The sequence below is a fragment of the Xiphophorus maculatus genome, chromosome 20, assembly GCF_002775205.1.
Source record: "Xiphophorus maculatus strain JP 163 A chromosome 20, X_maculatus-5.0-male, whole genome shotgun sequence".
Taxonomy (NCBI): Eukaryota; Metazoa; Chordata; class Actinopteri; order Cyprinodontiformes; family Poeciliidae; genus Xiphophorus; species Xiphophorus maculatus.
This window is the reverse complement of record NC_036462.1, coordinates 18,020,521-18,038,675: the sequence shown is the minus strand read 5'-3', so window position 1 is coordinate 18,038,675 and position 18,155 is coordinate 18,020,521. Positions and strand designations below refer to the sequence as shown.

Here is an 18,155-nt window from a genome sequence, read left to right as displayed (position 1 = left end):
CTGGTAGTTGAAGTCAACGTCCCAGCTGTACCAGACAGTCAACGTGACATTAGCATTTCCTTCAAAACTACAATTCCCTCTACAGTCACGTAGATTTGAAAGCTGTGTGGAGAGCTTTTTCCAATCGATGATCTCAACTGAAGTTTCCTCTGGCTGCCTCATGAAGAGACTGAGGAAAGTCATCGAGGATGACAAAACTATTTAATTTAAACGCATTTCGACGTCTGTGACTGGGGGGAAAAAGCAGAAGGAGCAAGACGCCATTCAAACCGCGACAATGCGGTTCAAACAAAGAAGACTGTGATTTGCGGCGTTTTTTTGTGGTTTTTTTTTCTTCCCCCCGCTAAAGCCCAAGTCAGGGCTGGGTTCCGTCACGGTCTGAATCGGCGATTCGCCAAGATGTCTATGGAGGAGCAGGACTATCCCGAGGCGGTGCTGGTGACCGAAGCTGGGCCGCAGTGGCTCCGAGTCGAGGTGGACCGTCTGACCCGCGAGCTGCGAGAGACGACTCACGAAAAGATCCAGGCGGCGGAGTACGGGCTGGCCGTCCTGGAGGAGAAGCAGCAGCTCAAGCAGCGATTCGATGAGATGGAGACGGAATACGAGACGGTCCGGCAGGAGTTAGATCAGCTGAAGGAGGTAAGCTGAGGTCTAAGCCACGCAGACGGATATGTTTAAAATGCTGACAGGCTGTCACTGGTAACCCTGGCTGTGACCGGGAGGCACGTTAACCTGGTTAATATCGCACATAGTGGTTTAAATGTCCTGCGCATGTGTTAAATATGGTTATTAGCAGGTCAGCTGGGTTAGGATCCACTAAGTGTACAATAAACAGTGTTTTTCTTATGCTAGAAAACTAGGCAAAGAAGCAACATCTTGGTCACTTGCCCACACTTGCCCTGGGTATGTGAAAACTAAAGCCCTCTAGTCAAATAAACCTCAGTAACTTAAGTGAGACAATTGTATTTGTAAAGTTTGTTGTTCTGTTGTTGGGTGAGTTCTGAAGAAAAGTCTGATGGTGGTTGAAAACACAAACATGCTGCAGACATTTCCTTTTGAGCACTCAGAAGTAAATCTTTGGTGAGATAATATCTCCTAATCAGGTTTTATCCACTTCCCCTTTCTTGTCTCAAAGGGTTGTTTAGATGGACATTTCCAGCTCATAACTACAGCAAACCTCAATGTTTTTCCTGCATGCACAACTCACTTCAAGGTTAAACTACAATAACAGTAAACAGCAGCTGCAGATACTAAAGTAAATATCATGATAGCAAAATTTTCTTTAACTAGAAAAAAAATATAATATAGGACAACTGGAAGTGTTTGAAAGCTGAAATTCTGTGCAAAATATATCCCTCAATTTACACTGAACCTGTGACTCAAAAGCAATAAAAATAATTCTGGATTACATTCACTAAACTAATCTTTAGTAAATGCTCTGCCTTGACAATGAAATTAGAATAAAACTCAGATTATTGAGTTTTAAAAGTTTTGATAGCTTAAAAATAGAAGCACTTATTAGAAGCAAAGACAATTTCAACTTGCATACAAATTCAATTTAAGCTTGAATGTTAAATTCTGACAATGATATATAAATGCTACATTTTGTTTCTTAAGAAATTCAACAGTATTTTTTGTAGCATAAATAATTATTTATATTTCCTATGGCATATACAGCTTATTATTGTTGAAATGACAATAATAATAATAATAATTATTATTATTTTACAGGTTTAAATGTTCTTAAAATATAAGTTATGTTTATGAATTAAATTATATACAAACAGTGCATGCCTTGAATTGATAGCCTACAGGAAAGTGGTGTGATAGGTAAGGCTGCACAATATTTTCATTATTATCTAAATATCACTGCACATAATATGCATATACCAATGAATTACCTCGACAACAATTAGTGTTTGCTAATTATTTGAGTAATGTACATGGAGCCTCTCTATGGCAGTGATATAATTGGTGACACTTGTTTAAATCAACATAGGCTTTAGAAGGTATAAAGGTGGTAAAGTCATTAAAATATAATTTGTCTCAGTACCAAGACAGCAAATGTTGGCCAGAAGCAATCTAAATAAAACTTTTGTTCCTGAAATGGAAATAATAAATTTTACTTTGTTTCCATTATCTGGATAGATTAGTCATTTGTGTTATGTTATGAACCCAAAGCAAGAAGACATGAACACCTCTTATGTCTTTGTTTATATGGCATCTAAGATCTCAACTTGTGGGGAAAAAATCACACCATGTTTTAAAAAAAGAAGTTCGGTTTTCCCCTCTGAGTGTTCTTGGAGCTTCTAGCCATGTTATCAGTAGAGGAACTGCTCCCTGAAGGACTTCCACTTTGGCTTTTTATAGCTGTTGTACTTGCTAGTTTCTGAATGTTGCTCACTCTGAATTATTCAGTGTAATGGCTCTGTTTTACTGTCCTCCAGCTCATCCAACGTACTCAGCTTCTCCACGTTGGGAATTGCTCATTGTGTGGCGTTTTACTTGCAGTGAGAAGCTTAAATGGTTTCTAGATCTTAGTCACAGTGGTCAGAGCAATTATTATTGATACCAAATATGTTTGATACATTCATACTAAGTAGGCTAAATATCAAGTCAAAATGAGGAACTTAGTTTTTTCTCTTCTGAGTCTCTATGAGTGACGACTTCAGAAACTCTTGTTGGGTATCTCCACATTAGGTTATTCCATTTCTCATCACGCTCTAATAATTAAGCGGCTTACTGTTGTCGTCACTGGCATCGTGTCTTATGACTCTGACTGATGATCTGGAGTCATCTCCTCAGCAGCACCAATCATGACAGCAGACTGCTGCTTGTTCCTCAAATCGCAACATGTGGCAGAGCCGCAGCTTTGTGGATCTGATCAACTTTTCTGCCTTTCATAATATTTCAAAATCCTGGGAAAGCTACTCAACAGCAGACTAGACAATTTTATTGATAAACATCAACTACTTGTGAATCATCAATATGGCTTCTGAAGTAAACGACCAGTATCACATGCACTAATTGAAGGACATTACTAACTCTATAGATAAAAATAAATTTGTGGACCTGTGTGTTCATTGATCTCAGAAAAGTATTTGATTATAAATCACAGCATTTTAATCAGTAAGTTGGAACAATATGGGGACAAGGCGACTGCACTAAATTGGGTGAAACGTTACTTAAAGAACAGAAAACAATTTGTGAAGAGTACATGTACATCATGATTTTATGCCATTTTCGAAAAATAAAACATTTTCAACGGCTTCATTTAACTCAAACACATATTTACCAGCTCATTATATTCTTTTAAATAAAGTACATTTTTAGAAATGTATTTGTCCAGTTAAATCATGCAGTTTTTTTTTTTTGTTTGTCCTTCAAAATAATTTAGGAAATTGTACCGTTAAAAATAAAGAAGCAGAAAGTATCGAAAGAAATGTTAGATTTTATAAATGTTGTTTGATTTCAAATTTTAAGACAATAAAACTGAAAAGGTAGTTTTGCTTTACAATGAATTTAACTACTTTAATTTTTCACTAATAATTTTTTTTTAATGTACAACTAAATCTGCAACTTAAAACAGCTTTTTTTTTTTTCTTAATCCTTGATGAAATTGGCTTGTTTTCATGTTTCCTGTGTTGGTCTGTCTTTAGGCATTTGGACAGGCTCATTCTACCCACAGGAAGGTGGCAGCAGATGGGGAAAGCAGGGAGGAGTCGCTGATAATGGAGTCTGCCAGTAAAGAAGCTCTGTACCAGCAGAAGGTCCTGGAATTGCAGAATGATCTCCGACAGGCCAAAGCGTCTCTCTCAAGTGCTCAAGCAGAAAATGATCGCCTGTCTTCCATTGCTCTCGAAATGAGAGAGGTAAACCTCTGCCTTTTTTTAGTGCAGTTTAAAATGGAGTGTTTCAAGCATGGGTTTTTATTAAATCTCCTTTTTGTCCATATGAACATTTTCTAAACGCACTGAAGTAAAAGCAGCAATTTAAGACTCTCTAAGAAAGCAAAGAGACAGGCTTAAGTTTGATTTTAACTGTGTTGATTTAATTCCCTGTAAAGGTGGAATCACAATCAGCTGCTGCATCTTATTGTCCATCTCAGTAAGAGAACAAAGAGCAACTCAATACATTAAAAGATTTCAATTAGCATGTGTTGTGTTTTAGATTAGTCATTAAATAACTTCTCAGTTCTGTCTATTTGGGTTTGCTACAGTTCGTCCTATTTTAAGGCCCCCAAAAGGTTCCCTGGCAATCTGAAAAGTACTGCTTCACCAATGAAGAAAATCTCTTTCCCAGAACCTTTTTTCAGCTCCTGGTTCCTGTGAGAAACAGGTACATTGTGAATGAAAAGTTATTCCTTCCCTAAGGAATAATTACTGGAAAATATTCTGGCAATCAAAATAAAAGTAGTTTGACAGAAAATGCATGCATTTTGAGTTCACAAAATAGGATCAAAGTTTTCAAGATTAATTTATTTGTATTTTAAGGTAGTAATTTCCCCCTAGCAAGATAGTAGTGTTTGCAACAAGAAAGGGGTCAGTTCTGAATTTGTCCGGCAGGAAAGATGATGTAATGGTCCATAGTTAGTAAAACAGAGAATATCCTCAAAAGTCTCTTTGTAGCCCGAGCTATTAAGTGGACAGTGTCCTCCTGCTGTCATTTCCTCTCTAAATCTTGACCTGTGCTCTGTGTTACACGCTGATCCTAATTTGACCTGGAATGAGTTTATAATTCCTGCAATAACTAAAGTACATCCAGTGTTCAGCTGCAGAAAAATAAAGTTATTCCTGTTCTGTCACCTTTCCTGTCCAGAATTCAGATGTGGCAGAGCTGCAGCGGGCTCAGCTTCGAGACGACATCAGAGAGTATAAAGTTCGAGAAGCTCGACTTCTCCAGGACTACACTGAGCTGGAGGAGGAGAACATCTCCCTGCAGAAACAAGTATCTGTGCTGCGGCAGAACCAGGTGAGACCAGCAAAGTCCCAAAAATGGACGATAGTCATGAAGTTCTTGTACGTGAATCTGATTCTTTTGCTGTGTTACGATTAAGACAGACCCACACACATCGGCTACTACAGAAATAAAGCAGATGCTTATAGTCTTATATTGTTAAATAAACTGGTTTCATCAAATGTTAGGGGGTAAAATTTATGATATAAGAAAATATGTGCAGAGTTAGACAAATTTGTTCATGACCTGGTCAAAGAGGTTAAATTTAGGGACCTTTTAACTTGAGTGAATTTGTTCAGTGAAGGAAACAAATTCTGCATTAAGAGAAAACACTTTTAGCTGAACCACATATTGCACATTTCTTGGTATCTCTAAGTACCGTCCCTGACAACAAACCCACATTTCTACCATGCCATCTCGGTCCCTAAACAAAAATCCTTTTGAAAACCTATGGAGTGAGCTGAAGAGAGGAGAGCATAAACGGACGACCTGGTGGGATTTTACAGAATAAAACTGATGGGAATCTTCAAAGATGATTTGTCTGTTTTCTCTATCCATGTGACATGTTGGAGCAGGGATATTTGAAAGTGTAGATTGCAGGGTGCAAACTCTTCTGATGCTAATTTTGTTCACAATCACTTTTTGCTTTGAATTTATTTCCCTCATAGATAGGTGTGGAGAAATTAACATATAATGTCTCTGTTCTCACTATGAAAAAGGTTGACACACAAATAATTTGACATATAAAACAAAGTTTAGAGACATTACTTACTTGCTGTGTTTTTTCTCCTCTACATGTATTCATCTAAAAATCTTTAATGCTGCTGCTGTTTTTGAAGTTCTTTTTGACTATCAGCACAATTATAGTAAACCCCACTCAGCAAAGTGAAATTATTGCTTTATGGATAATTTGACAATGTGTACAGGTGGAGTTCGAAGGTCTTAAGCATGAGATCCGTCGGCTGGAGGAGGACTCCCAGTGTGTCCAAGGTCAGCTGGAGGATGCTATGCGTCTGAGAGAAATCGCAGAGCGACAGCTCACAGAAGCTTTAGAAACGATTAAAACGGAGCGTGAGCAGAAGGCCACGCTACGCAAAGAGCTCTCCCACTACATGACCATTGGGGGGTCCGTGTACAGCAGCTCTTTTAATATCTCCATCGATAACCCCAAACTCCACGAGGATCCCTCCACCATCCACGAACCTGACAACGACGATCTGATCAGAGGCTTCGAGAACGGCCTGGTGAAGATGGGCGACAGCGACGAGGACAACAGAACGCTGGTCAACAAGAGAGGAGAGGCCTTCAAGCCAGCTCCTAGCTTGGTGGATGATCTGCTGAGTGAGCTCAACATCTCTGAGATACAGAAGCTGAAGCAGCAGCTTGCTCAGGTATTAGATGCTGAGATGCAATTTGAGTATTGTTTTATTTTCTCTGAAAGGAGTATGTTATCTAAGCCCATGTTTTTTGGCTTTATTAATCAAAAATTAATGTTGTTTAGACTAGTTCTTTATCAAATGCTTGATTCTGATTGGCCACAGGCTAAACATGGATTCCTATTAAATATTTTCAGCTAAACTGTTTATTACTCCTAACAAAGTGGTGGTTTGATAGTGTGAATAAAGCCAGGACTTTACTTTACCATTAATTTTAAGACGTTATGAAGATGAAATCTAATTATATAGAGTTTCAGTGTCTCATTCTTTCAACACTCCAGAACTGTCACTTCTAAACTTATCAAATTATATTTGATCTGATCTGTGGTTGTAGTTTTGCCTTAATGATGGGCAACAGAACAGTTTGATAATGTATTGAGAAACTAAGTCACAGTACAAGCAATTAATTTAATGTGGAATTTTAAACAGTAAAACAAATGGGATTTGTACAGTAATGTATTACACAGGACAGCACATCTGAATAAGTAAAGAAATTCAGATGCATGTTTGAATTGCAGATTCAGATAACATTAAGTGTAATATCTCCGACTTCGCTTGTTTCTATTTATTAACCAGAGGACAGGCATTGTCCCTAGCATAAGTTATATATTATTGAAAAAGATCTTGACTGAATTCAGTTTTTATTATGAGACTGAGCGGATTCTAACCAGTGGTTAGTAACAAACTTTTTCATATAGGATTGATTAGATATTTATTAAGACAAAAAGTGACCGACGTCATTTAAGAGGTTTATTTTGTTTGTGCGTCAGGTTGAGCGGGAGAAGATGGCCCTGATGAACTCGTTGCAGGAGAACCAGAAGCAGCTGGAGCAGGCCTACGGCACGGTGTCTGAGCAGAAGGAGACCGTCAACAGGCTGACTGAAAATCTAAGTGCCATGCGGAAACTCCAGGCCAGCAAGGAGCGCCAGTCTGCCCTCGACACAGAGAAAGACAGGGACAGCCATGACGACGGAGATTATTACGAGCTGGACATCAACGGGCCGGAGATCCTGCAGTGCAAGTACACTGTGGCCGTTTCTGAAGCCGGAGAACTGAGGCAGGAGCTGAAGACGCTGAGGGCTCAGTACGAGGAGTGTCGAGCCAAGTACGAAGACGAGCGAGCGCGGTTGGAGAGTGACGTCCAAGACCTCAGGTCAAAGTTGTTCTCTTTGGAGAAGATTAACCAAGCGGATAAAGTGGAGGTGTCCCGCCTGGAGAAGGAGCTCCGTTTGGCCACGGCAGCTGCAGGAGAATCCCTGGGAAGCCTCAACGTCGCCCAGGATGAGCTCATAGCTTTCAGCGAAGAGCTGGCCAATCTCTACAACCACGTGTGTATGTGCAACAATGAGACTCCCAATCGGGTCATGCTTGATTACTACAAAGATGGCAAAGCCTTGATGAGACGAGGGCAGGAAGGGAAGGAGCAGCAGACTGTTCTTCTCACCAGTGGGTTGATGGGTGAGAACGACAATGGAAAGTCAGAGTCCTGCAGCATTGTGGTGACTGCTGCAGCTCCAGAGCATCGCCCCGAACCCATGAACATCTACAACCTGGTAGCCATCATCAGGGATCAGATCCGCCACCTGCAGCAGGCGGTGGACCGGACCACAGAGCTGTCCCGTCAGAGGCTCGCTAACCTGGAGCTGAGCGCCGTGGCAGACAAAGACAAAGAGGCCTGCATGGAGGAGATTCTCAAACTCAAGTCGCTTCTCAGCACCAAAAGGGAACAAATTGCCACTCTCAGAGCTGTGCTCAAGGCCAACAAGCAGGTCAGAGGAGGATTTTACATTTGCTATTTGTCTCATATGTATTGTCTGTTACAGTTTTCAGAATCGCAAGAAATTAATACTAATGTAAAACATCCATTTAGACGGCAGAAGTTGCCCTGGCCAACCTCAAGAGCAAATACGACAGTGAGAAGGCCATGGTTACCGAGACGATGATGAAGCTCCGGAATGAACTCAAGGCTCTAAAGGAGGACGCAGCTACTTTCTCCTCTCTTCGGGCCATGTTTGCTACAAGGTAAAATGCGACTTCTGTTCTGGCTTTTATTCTGAGCAAACCGAAGACAATCGTATAAGATCCTTACAACTTCTTAGCAGAAGAAAGAATAAACATACTAAAACAAATTGGACAAACTTTTACTTTTGACCATAGCGTACCTCAGACAGATAGTAATATCACTGAAAGGTAAATTAGCTAATAAGTCACTAATTCATTGCAAAAGTAAAACTGTGACATTGGTTTATTACACTCAGTAGTATTTGGCAACAATTTTCTGTAGGTCTGCTAAGGTTAATAATTGTAGGTTTTGCGTGCATGAAAACCCCAAATTCACTTTCTCATCAAATTAGAATGAAAAATGAGAGGTATATTCTGGCCTACACAGTTTTCGGATAGACTTCTGACTTGCTAGGAAGGAAAGTTGGCCACAAAAAGATTTGGCTAAAAAAAACGTGGTGTCCTGAGAGCTCTATACATCTACATTAATGTGAAATTGAGTGGAAGAAAAAACTGGGGTGGCAAAAGGTGCACAAGGAACAGCAATAACAATACCTTTGAGATGATTGTGAATCAAAGCAGGACATGAGCTACAACTGTGGCATTCGTTGTTTTAATCCACTCCTGAACCGAAAACAATGTTAAGTCTGACTTGCGCTGAAGAGAAAAAGAAAGACTTGCTTTTTTAGATTAAAGTAAATGTTGCCTTTTATTTGGACTGTAAGAGGCACCAGAATGATCAAAAAATTTTTGTCTACAGTTCTCTTTTTATAAATGAATAAACTTTTAGATATTCTAATTTGTTAAGTGGCACAGTAACTTTCTCTATTCAACCCAAACAAAATTATGAGACTTGCCAACAGCATGTATATCATCAGCATTTTAATTTTAAAAGCAGGTGCAGATGACCTGTAGTAGTTCTTATTTAGTACCTCTGTATTTCCTGACGTTGCTTTTTTCAAACGACTTAAGAAAATCTGAATCTCTGCGCTTTTCCTTTATAATTATTTTGTCTTTCTAGCTATAAAGACACAAAGCATTGTGGGAGCAGTCTGATGTAATACTGACTCAGCTTGCAGGAAATCCATCCTTCCATCTGGAAAAGTTGTCTTGGGAATAAAATTACAACTTCAGCCACATTGCTCCTCCTAGTGGCAGAAATGTGTATCCATGCCATCTTCCTTTTTTCCCCTCTCCTATGTTGTTCTAAACCTCTTCTTCTCTCTCAGATGTGATGAGTATGTGACCCAGCTGGATGACATGCAGAGGCAGCTGGCTGCAGCCGAGGACGAGAAGAAGACGCTGAACTCACTGTTACGGATGGCTATTCAGCAGAAACTGGCTTTAACTCAGCGCCTCGAGGATTTGGAGTTCGACCACGAGCAGGCACGCCGCAACAGTGCTACAGCGGCGGGAGGAAAGGGTAAAGCAAAGGGCAAGGGAGCTTCCTCCAGCCACCATGTAAGTCAGATGGTAAACTGCAGGACTCACAGCAAATGAGATGTTTTTTTATATTTCTAGAGCTTAAGTTGTTATTTATTTTGCTTGGCCATCTTTGTTGTAGCTAAAACTTCTAACATCAGGTTCCTGATCTTTTTCTGCAATTATAAATCATCTGTTGGGTTAGAATATTTGTCTTTTTATTAGGAGTTCTATACAGCATCTACTTACAGGGTGAAGAAACAACAATTGTTTTTAAATGTACATTTATATAGTTTAGAATACTTGAAACAACTTTTAAATAAGCACATTGTTAATTTTCTGACTAACATTTAGTCAATTTCAGATGATCTCTAAAATATAATCTGCTAGAAATGTAGTATGTAACTGGAAAGGATGGTCAAACCATTGTTGACCTCATGTATTTAAAGAGGGTTAAAAACAAAATTAAAGCTGAAAATAAGAGCCAGATGCACAGTGAGATCAAGTGAGAGTAAAACACAAAACTAAAAATCATTGAAATATGTACTATAATATACCTAGCAATGTCAGGTGCTTTTGAATTACAGATAGTTTACATTGCAAACTGTGTTTAGGATGTCATATCAACAGCTGAAATGATTAGTATGGTTAGCATTACTGTGTTTTTTCTTTCACAGTAAGTATACCATGACCATACATTTCTAAAATATTGACATTATTTTTGCCCAGCATGTTCTGTAACAAATTTGTGCTCTAAAAAGAAAAAGGTTAAAGTAGAGCAACTTTCCAGTAATACATTCAGCTCAGTAACACTGTGAACAGCCGAGTTATTTTAGCTCAGGTTCTGATCCATTTCAGTTTAAATGTTCAGTCTAAGTCAGGCTAAACTAAACTGTTGTCTATATGTTTGGGTAAATCTAAATCCCCAGTATTAAATGAAAACCTTGTAATTCCACAGAAATCATTAGTTCTACAAAATGCAGTGATGCATTTCCTAAATCTTCTTGTAATTCTTGTTTTGTAATGAAATCAGTTATTTCCTCACGTTCCTATTTGTTTGCATCAGATATCTAGAGCGTCCATTTTATTCTTAAACTTCATGTCAGCAGAAGCTGAAACGCTGATCATTTTCTCTTTTCCATTGCAGTAAACCCGTCAAGAAAAGTGACCTTAAAAAAAAAAAAAAAGTCCGTCAGTGTGACTGTTGACACACTCCAGGTTATATCTGTGGAAAGACGGAAACTCAACCACCAGTATTTGCCAAGAACATTATAGAAGAGTGCCATAACACTTAATGTAGTTTTTATCACAGTGTGAGGGAGGAAAGTGACTCGATGCGCCAGCGTCCCTTTGGATTTCATCAGTCTTCCAAGTAAATGCACCACTGACTGCTGAACCAGAGGAAGGACAGATATGGATTCCTCGCTGATTACTTTTGTCTGTTACCACAACTGAGCACTTTTTATTACCGTACTTATTCCTCCTAACAGATTCCTTCTTTAAATTATGCTTGAATTAGTCAGTATTTTTAACTGAGATGTATGCTTTCCCACCTGCTCCCTGGTCAAACATTGAGCTCTCTGAATATATTGTAACCTAATTTATTTTTAGCAGTACAGTAGGAGATTGTTAGTTTTTGAAAACAAAACTATTTGTCCTATTGGGTAAAATTCGAATGACAGAGACGAAGGAGTTTCACAAGCTCTGCTTTCTTTCGCCTTGATCTGGTTTGTTTTAAATCAAAGCCAGTAACGGAGCAACCAATGTGCTGACCAGGTATATGTTTTCAGGAAATAATGTTACATATTGCTATAACCCTAATGTAGGGTGATGGAGTGGAGAGTACATTTGGTTTTGTAATCAGCTTGGCAAAATTGTGGCAAAACTTCAGCGGTGCCAATTTTTGCCAGTCCATGAGTAAACTCATAATGACTGAGGAACAATATTTTCATGCAAATTTATTTAAAGATTTATAAGTTAATAAAACATACTAGTATTCATTCAGATTTTATTCATGAAGAGTTTTTTTTAGTACTTTTTTAATACATCTTTTTGTATTTGCATTTTGGTCATACAGTATCAAGTGCAGTGCCATTGTGTGTTTTGTTTGTACAAGTGCAATTTCCAATCCTGGCTGAATAAAAAAATAAAGTGTTTGTGCTTTTTAAAAGTATTAATTTTTACATGTTTTATTATGACTGCAATTGTATTTATTTGTGTCTGTTCAGATAACAGGATTCATTGTTCTTTTGGTAAATGAGGGAGTTCAGATATAGCTGCCTGGTTACAAAGTAATGATGAATGAGCTCTTGTTTAAAACAAAAACGTACTAGCAAAGTTTGTTTGTTGGCTTCTGTTACTACCTCCAGTTATAGCTGGTGAAGAAATAAACCTGACTTTCACAGCTCTGAGGAGTTTTGTGTTTATTTTAGTTACTGCCTTCCCAGTTTTTAGTACTGAATATTTTCTGCCACTTTTAAAGTTTATTCGTACATTGCGGACAAGCAGCCAAGCCAAAGTATTCATGTCCTTTGAAGTTTAATCATCTATTTTCCTTTTGTTACAACCAAAAGTGTTTGTTTTATTAGTGCTTTATATTATAAACCAACAAAAAAACGCACATAACTGTAGAGGGAAATAAAAAATATTTTATTTTCCCCACAAAGAAATTTGAAGTGTGTTATGTAAATTTGCATTTAGTCCCTTCTTATGCTATCCCTGGGTGTAATTTCTTCAAAGTTATGTTTTCCATGAAAGCTACCGTGTATTTAGTTGTTGAAAGAAATTGAAAATTCTGTATCATTTTCTCTTCACTTTGTGATTTTGTACTGCTTTGTGTTGGTATATTGCTTTCAATCCATGTTAAATGCATTCACAGTTGTTTGTAGTGTGACAAAATGTGAAGTTAAAAGGGTATGAAATCCTTCTCAAGTCATTCTATGCCAAAGGTGAGAAATGGCAGTGGCAGTATTAGGCTGTGGGATCACTTTTTTGGCAGAGAAACTACAGAGCCAAATTAAGGGCAATTCAAGGGGAAAAAAACCCTGACAAAGGATGTTTTGGATCAAGCTATGTTCTAATGGCCTAAATCCAGTTTAGATTTAATGGGAAAACTTTGAAAAGTACTGTTCACATACTGTACTTTTGATCCAATTGTATAATACTTGAGCCTTTCTGAATGAAATAATGTGAACACCTTTCAGACTCTAGATGAGTAAAGCTGATACAGCTCTTGTCCAAAAGATGTGGTTCCACAAACAGGATGTAAAAAATGTGCACTGCAATAAAAAACATGCATTTGTTTTCTTCCACTTGACAAATGTCTGTTTTTCCCCCATCATAAAATCATTCAATTCTAGAGGCCTTATAAATTTAAACTAACCTACATTATACTACACTCCAGGTGCTAAGAACTAACCTGCTGAAAAAGTTGAGTATTTCAAATGATTTTTCGCACTTTAATTGGTTTTCTTTAAAAGTCCTACTGATAGAATTAGATAATGAACCAAAACGTACGTACAAATATTTACCGAATAACCATCCCAAGATGAAGGAAAGTCAAGTACTGCTAAATTAAAATGTATTTAAAATTTTTGGGTGAATTATGATTAGGTTTTTCTAAAAACAAATGAATATCCGCTTAATTTGAAAACTAAATGCCTATAGAAATGTACAGAACTGTTTTCCCCCTCTGGCTGTTGTGCTGAAAATGGTCTCCCTGTTTTGGAGAACGTTGACGTTCGGTCCAGCTTTAGCGACGCGATGACGTCAGAGGGTGTGTCCAAACAGAGGACAGAGAGGGGACTCATTCTACAATGGGAGGTTTGTGCCTTTCTTTGACTAATAAAACGAAATAAAAGTTAATTTTACCCCGAATCTTCCCGTTTGCAATGTTATACCCTGTCCGTCACGTACATATGACGGCCATTACCGCACCAGTACCATCGTTGTCTCGCTTGGTCAAAGACAGTGAAATGTCAATGTTTTGGTTTCTGAAAAGTTCTCAAAATACCCATTTGACAAAAGTGGAGCCCGAGTCTGAACTTTTTATTAATAAAGGCTTAATTCGGTAGGTTTTCAGATACCCCACGAAACTTTTACGCGCTACAAAAACGCTTTCGAAAATGGTCAAATGTAATCTCTTTTAGCTTCTTTTTTTTCCATTGAAAGCTAGTTTACTATCTGACAGCTGAAGGATTATTTTATTTTTCTCTGCTACTGACAGACAGTTTTCGCGAGCAGCTGTTAGAGGACACCGCCTTCCTCAGAGCTGAGCAGAGACTGGACACAGAGCTGGTGGACAAACTCATCCTGCAGCTCAACAGAATCTACCCGCAGATCCTCACCGACAGGGAGGCCACGAGAGTAAGTCCCACTGATGCATTCACTGTCTTCATCACATCAGGCTGTTTGCTCCATGACTGAAAATGTACACAAAATCCTTAAAATAATTGGTTGTATTGCACTGGGGGACTCCAAAATGCCAATCATGTCCTCACTTCTGTGGTTTATTTGACTTCTTTATCCTGCTCACTGTGCCTGGTGACAATAAAGTTGTTTCAAACTTTTTTAAAATATTGCTCTGACTGTAGGTATGGGCATGATAAGGCCTTTAGCTACATTAAGGCAGGCATTTCATGTTCTGCTTCACTTGATGGCATGTTGTGTTTTCCATTACAAAGAAAAGGGAGTAAAGAAATGTGTGTCTGTGCCATGTCTAATAATATACCTCTGTAAAACTGGTAATTAGGGATTATTTTAAGACCTTCTACAGATATTTAAAATATTTGTATGCATGACACGAGAGCCCACAAACTACAGTTTGATTATGACTGAGAAAAAGTATGTACATTTATTTATCAGTTCAGAAATTTGGACGTACCAACAAGCGTTCGCCTGGGTGAACTCCTGACACATCTACAGGGGAAAGGTGATGAAGCCTGCAGGGAGTTTTACAGAGCGCTCCACCTCCATGTGGAGGAGGTATACTACAGCTTGCCAACACGGCTACGCCTCAGAGGTTTGTCAAAAACAATTTTATCTTGGTCATATGTCAGTTAGTTATTTAGATGTTTCAAAAATATGTTTGAGGCATTTTAATATTTTGTTCCATCCAAATCCCAGATTCTTTGAATCCACTCGCAAGTCCACAGATCTACTCACAGAGAAACGTTCTAAACGACAGAGGTAATGTGGCACCTATGCAGGTTTTCTTTCTGTGTTTGGGTTGTTAGCATTTTCAGTTTGCGTCAGCACAAGGATTCCACTTTACAAGTATTTGCTGCAGCTACATTTTATAACCTCATATTTCATCACCCAAATTATTTCTATGCCTTTTGCCTTTATGCCTTGTGACGTTATGAGGACCTAGGATTCCACATACTGATGGCTTTCAGCCATTTTTAAAATTTTCTGAAGAAGAATTTAATGTCTGAAGTTGTTTATGTTTCTGGAAAAGTTATTTTATAGACTGATAAATCAATATTTTACATATTTATAATGAATTTTTTTTACATTGCCTTTGTTTTAAGATATCAAGAAACTTCAGAGTAAAACAACTCTTAATAATGTAATAAGTGTATTATTTATATAGTATGTTATCTAACATGGAAAGAACCTGACCAAATGCTGACCTCTGTATTCCTATGTACACTTTGCAGGTCCTCTCTTTTTCCTAGGCTGTTTCGGCTTTGCTGTGGGAATAGCTTTTCTCTATTACTATGGCGGTAATTTTGTTTTCAGTGAAATTGTTTAATATGACCAATTATAACATATATCTAAATGAACTGATTTGATGTTAAGGAAGTTCCTTTTTCTGCTTGTAGACGCTAAAGTGTCGGGAGGAAGCCGGGCCCTTGGAATGGCCGCCCTCGGTTTGAAGAGAAAAGCGCAAGAGGTTCTTATTTGGTACACCGAAGAGGGCATAATGAAGTAATAAGGGTCATCTCCATACTTGGTGCGTCAGAATTTCTGACACTACAAAAAAAAAGCCTTGTTTTTTTTCTGATTTTGTACACATTATGAACTATGCAAAGTACTTATTATTTTTGCTACTGATCTGAATGACAAGGGGAGACACATTTGACACTTAGGTCACACTTTATATATTGCTAAGTGGTGTAGGGACGAATACACTTGAGGGTAATACTGTGCAATAAAATAATGTAAATGATTTTTATACATAAATTTACCTAATTTTATGCTAATTAAAAACTATCAAGGGATGATAAATTCTTAAATAAAAGCACCAACCTCTGCGTTTTTTTGTTGGTGTTTGACCTGATAAATGTTAGGTTATTGGTTTTAGTCTGTACTCAATGTATTTCTGTATGTAATTTACAGTCCATTGAGACCACATTTTAATATTATGTTTCGGAACAACCACAAATTATAATATATTTTATTGGAATTCTGTATGACAGACCAAAACGATATAGTTTATAATTATATTTATAATGACTTTCAACTTTTTTCTACCAATAAAAATCTAATCTTTGTCATCTTTGCACTCATAGACATTGAAATATTTCTCTAATTCTTCTTTGTCAAGTTTCTCAAGTTGTGTGAGATGGGATAGAAGTGTAAGACTTACTATAAATTGTCAAGTGTATGTTTATGTGTCTGCTGCAAGATGAACCTCTGATGAGTGTCTTTTGCAGCAATTAGTAAGTTTTCATCCTCAATCTCCCAGACTTTTGTTCCATCTATCATCATCTCTATCCCATCTGACATGTTTTTGCTGAAGAACAGTATCCCCACTGCATAATGATTCTCCTACCACCATGTTGGTTGTGACATTTTGCATGTCGGCCAAAAACTGTTTGTCTTTGTAGGTTTGCATTGCGACAAACATTTTAAATTTTCAGATAATATAGTGCTTTGCTATATATGCGCAATATTGATTTACACCCAACTCTTCTTGGCAACTCTAACCAAGTTTACTGTGGTTGTTCACTAATGTTCTCTAACAATCCCCTAAAGCCTTCACAGGACAGCTGTATTCATAGAAATTAAATTACACACAGGTGGATAAGAAAGACGTCTGTGGTCGTAGCATGAAAAAGATGTGGAATAGTTCAACTGAATAGTTCAGCATGGATACTTTTGCCAGGCACCATATGTAAAAATGCTAAAATTGGCGTAAAACTTTTATGAATGACATAAAGCCAAGTAAAAACAGATGGTCACAAACCTGTTTCCGTACCGCGATTACCATCTTGTGGACATGAAGGAAACTACATTACTAAACTTGTATTAATTTTCATAGGGTCTTTAAAAATTGTTTCTCATATTCAAGCAAACACAAATTAAAGCGTGAAAATCTAAATACATCCAGATATTGCTAGAAGTATTTACTAAACTAATAATGTGGTAAAAGCGTGAATAGTTATCACGTGATACTCTCCGCCAATAATATCTCGCTTTCGAACGCAGTGCATCATGGGTACAGTTCTTAGAAAAAAGGGTAAAAAGAAACAAATAAAAATATGAAATTTGTTGTTAATTATCTTGATTTTGATTGAATTTTTCCGTAAAGTCATACAATTTTGTAGTCTTCATTTCCCTGTAAGTGGAACCGTAAGTGAAACTAACGGTGAAGGTTGGTGTGTATATAGTGACGAGAAACCTTAAAATTTACGTGTTGTATGAAAGGAGAGAAGGTTAGCACTCCCCTTGACAAGGATGGAATTGGCCCTTGTGGCCAGCAACACATATACGGTTAAGGCATTGCCACCTACTTCGTGGCATCTCTAACCAAATTTTTTATTCATTTGTTATCGGATAGCATTTTCTCTGCTTATTTTAAACATCTACATTCAAAAGGGTAGAACCGTGTTTCCTGTATAAAATGTGTAACTGTAGACAGGAAGTGCCCTCTTCTGATTTCCCTTGACTTTGTTTCCTCTGACAGAGCGGAAATTTGTAACTTTTCCTGTTGGCCCGCTGTGATAATAGTTCTCGAGGGAAACTGTAGTAGTGTTTATAATGAAGCTCCAAACCCTTCCTGTATTATTTAAGCCTGGCTTGAGAGGTGGATTATTTTTTATTATTATTACTGCTATTGAGGCAATATTTTCCTAACCTATGGCTATGTATGGTCTTGTTGTGGGTTTTTTGTGAAATAGGTCACACTGCAAAACATTAAGGATGCAGAAATGAATTACAATCATAATATTATGTATTTACATTTTTTTTTCTTTTTTAAGAAATTAAAGCCAATGAGATGGTCTCCAAAAACTAATGCTCGAGTAGCCTCAATTTTGACATATTTTAAAATATTTTCTTTAAGAAAAATGCTAAATTTTATCCTGTGTATTCACTGTCTTCTTTTGTCAAGAT

General features: G+C 37.7%; 2 protein-coding genes and 1 non-coding gene across 3 annotated transcripts; all 3 read left to right on the top strand.

Moving 5' to 3' along the window:
• Positions 1-120: 120 nt before the first annotated feature.
• On the top strand, positions 121-12,222 carry LOC102234714 (protein bicaudal D homolog 2-like). The gene is made up of 8 exons (XM_005807325.3): positions 121-639; positions 3,660-3,872; positions 4,819-4,971; positions 5,883-6,347; positions 7,163-8,161; positions 8,263-8,414; positions 9,623-9,854; positions 10,963-12,222. Exons 1-8 carry the CDS (start codon positions 400-402, stop codon positions 10,963-10,965), a joined length of 2,457 nt encoding a protein of 818 aa, XP_005807382.2. The 5' UTR covers positions 121-399; the 3' UTR covers positions 10,966-12,222.
• Positions 12,223-13,590: 1,368 nt separating this feature from the next.
• On the top strand, positions 13,591-17,580 carry card19 (caspase recruitment domain family member 19). The gene is made up of 6 exons (XM_005807289.2): positions 13,591-13,637; positions 14,041-14,180; positions 14,679-14,835; positions 14,940-15,002; positions 15,476-15,541; positions 15,641-17,580. The coding sequence occupies exons 1-6, from the start codon at positions 13,631-13,633 to the stop codon at positions 15,748-15,750; spliced, it is 543 nt and encodes a 180-aa protein (XP_005807346.1). The 5' UTR covers positions 13,591-13,630; the 3' UTR covers positions 15,751-17,580.
• LOC111605933 lies at positions 17,455-17,582 on the top strand. Its single transcript, XR_002751911.1, has one exon. It is a non-coding gene; the product is annotated as a U6atac minor spliceosomal RNA (small nuclear RNA).
• Positions 17,583-18,155: the final 573 nt, after the last annotated feature.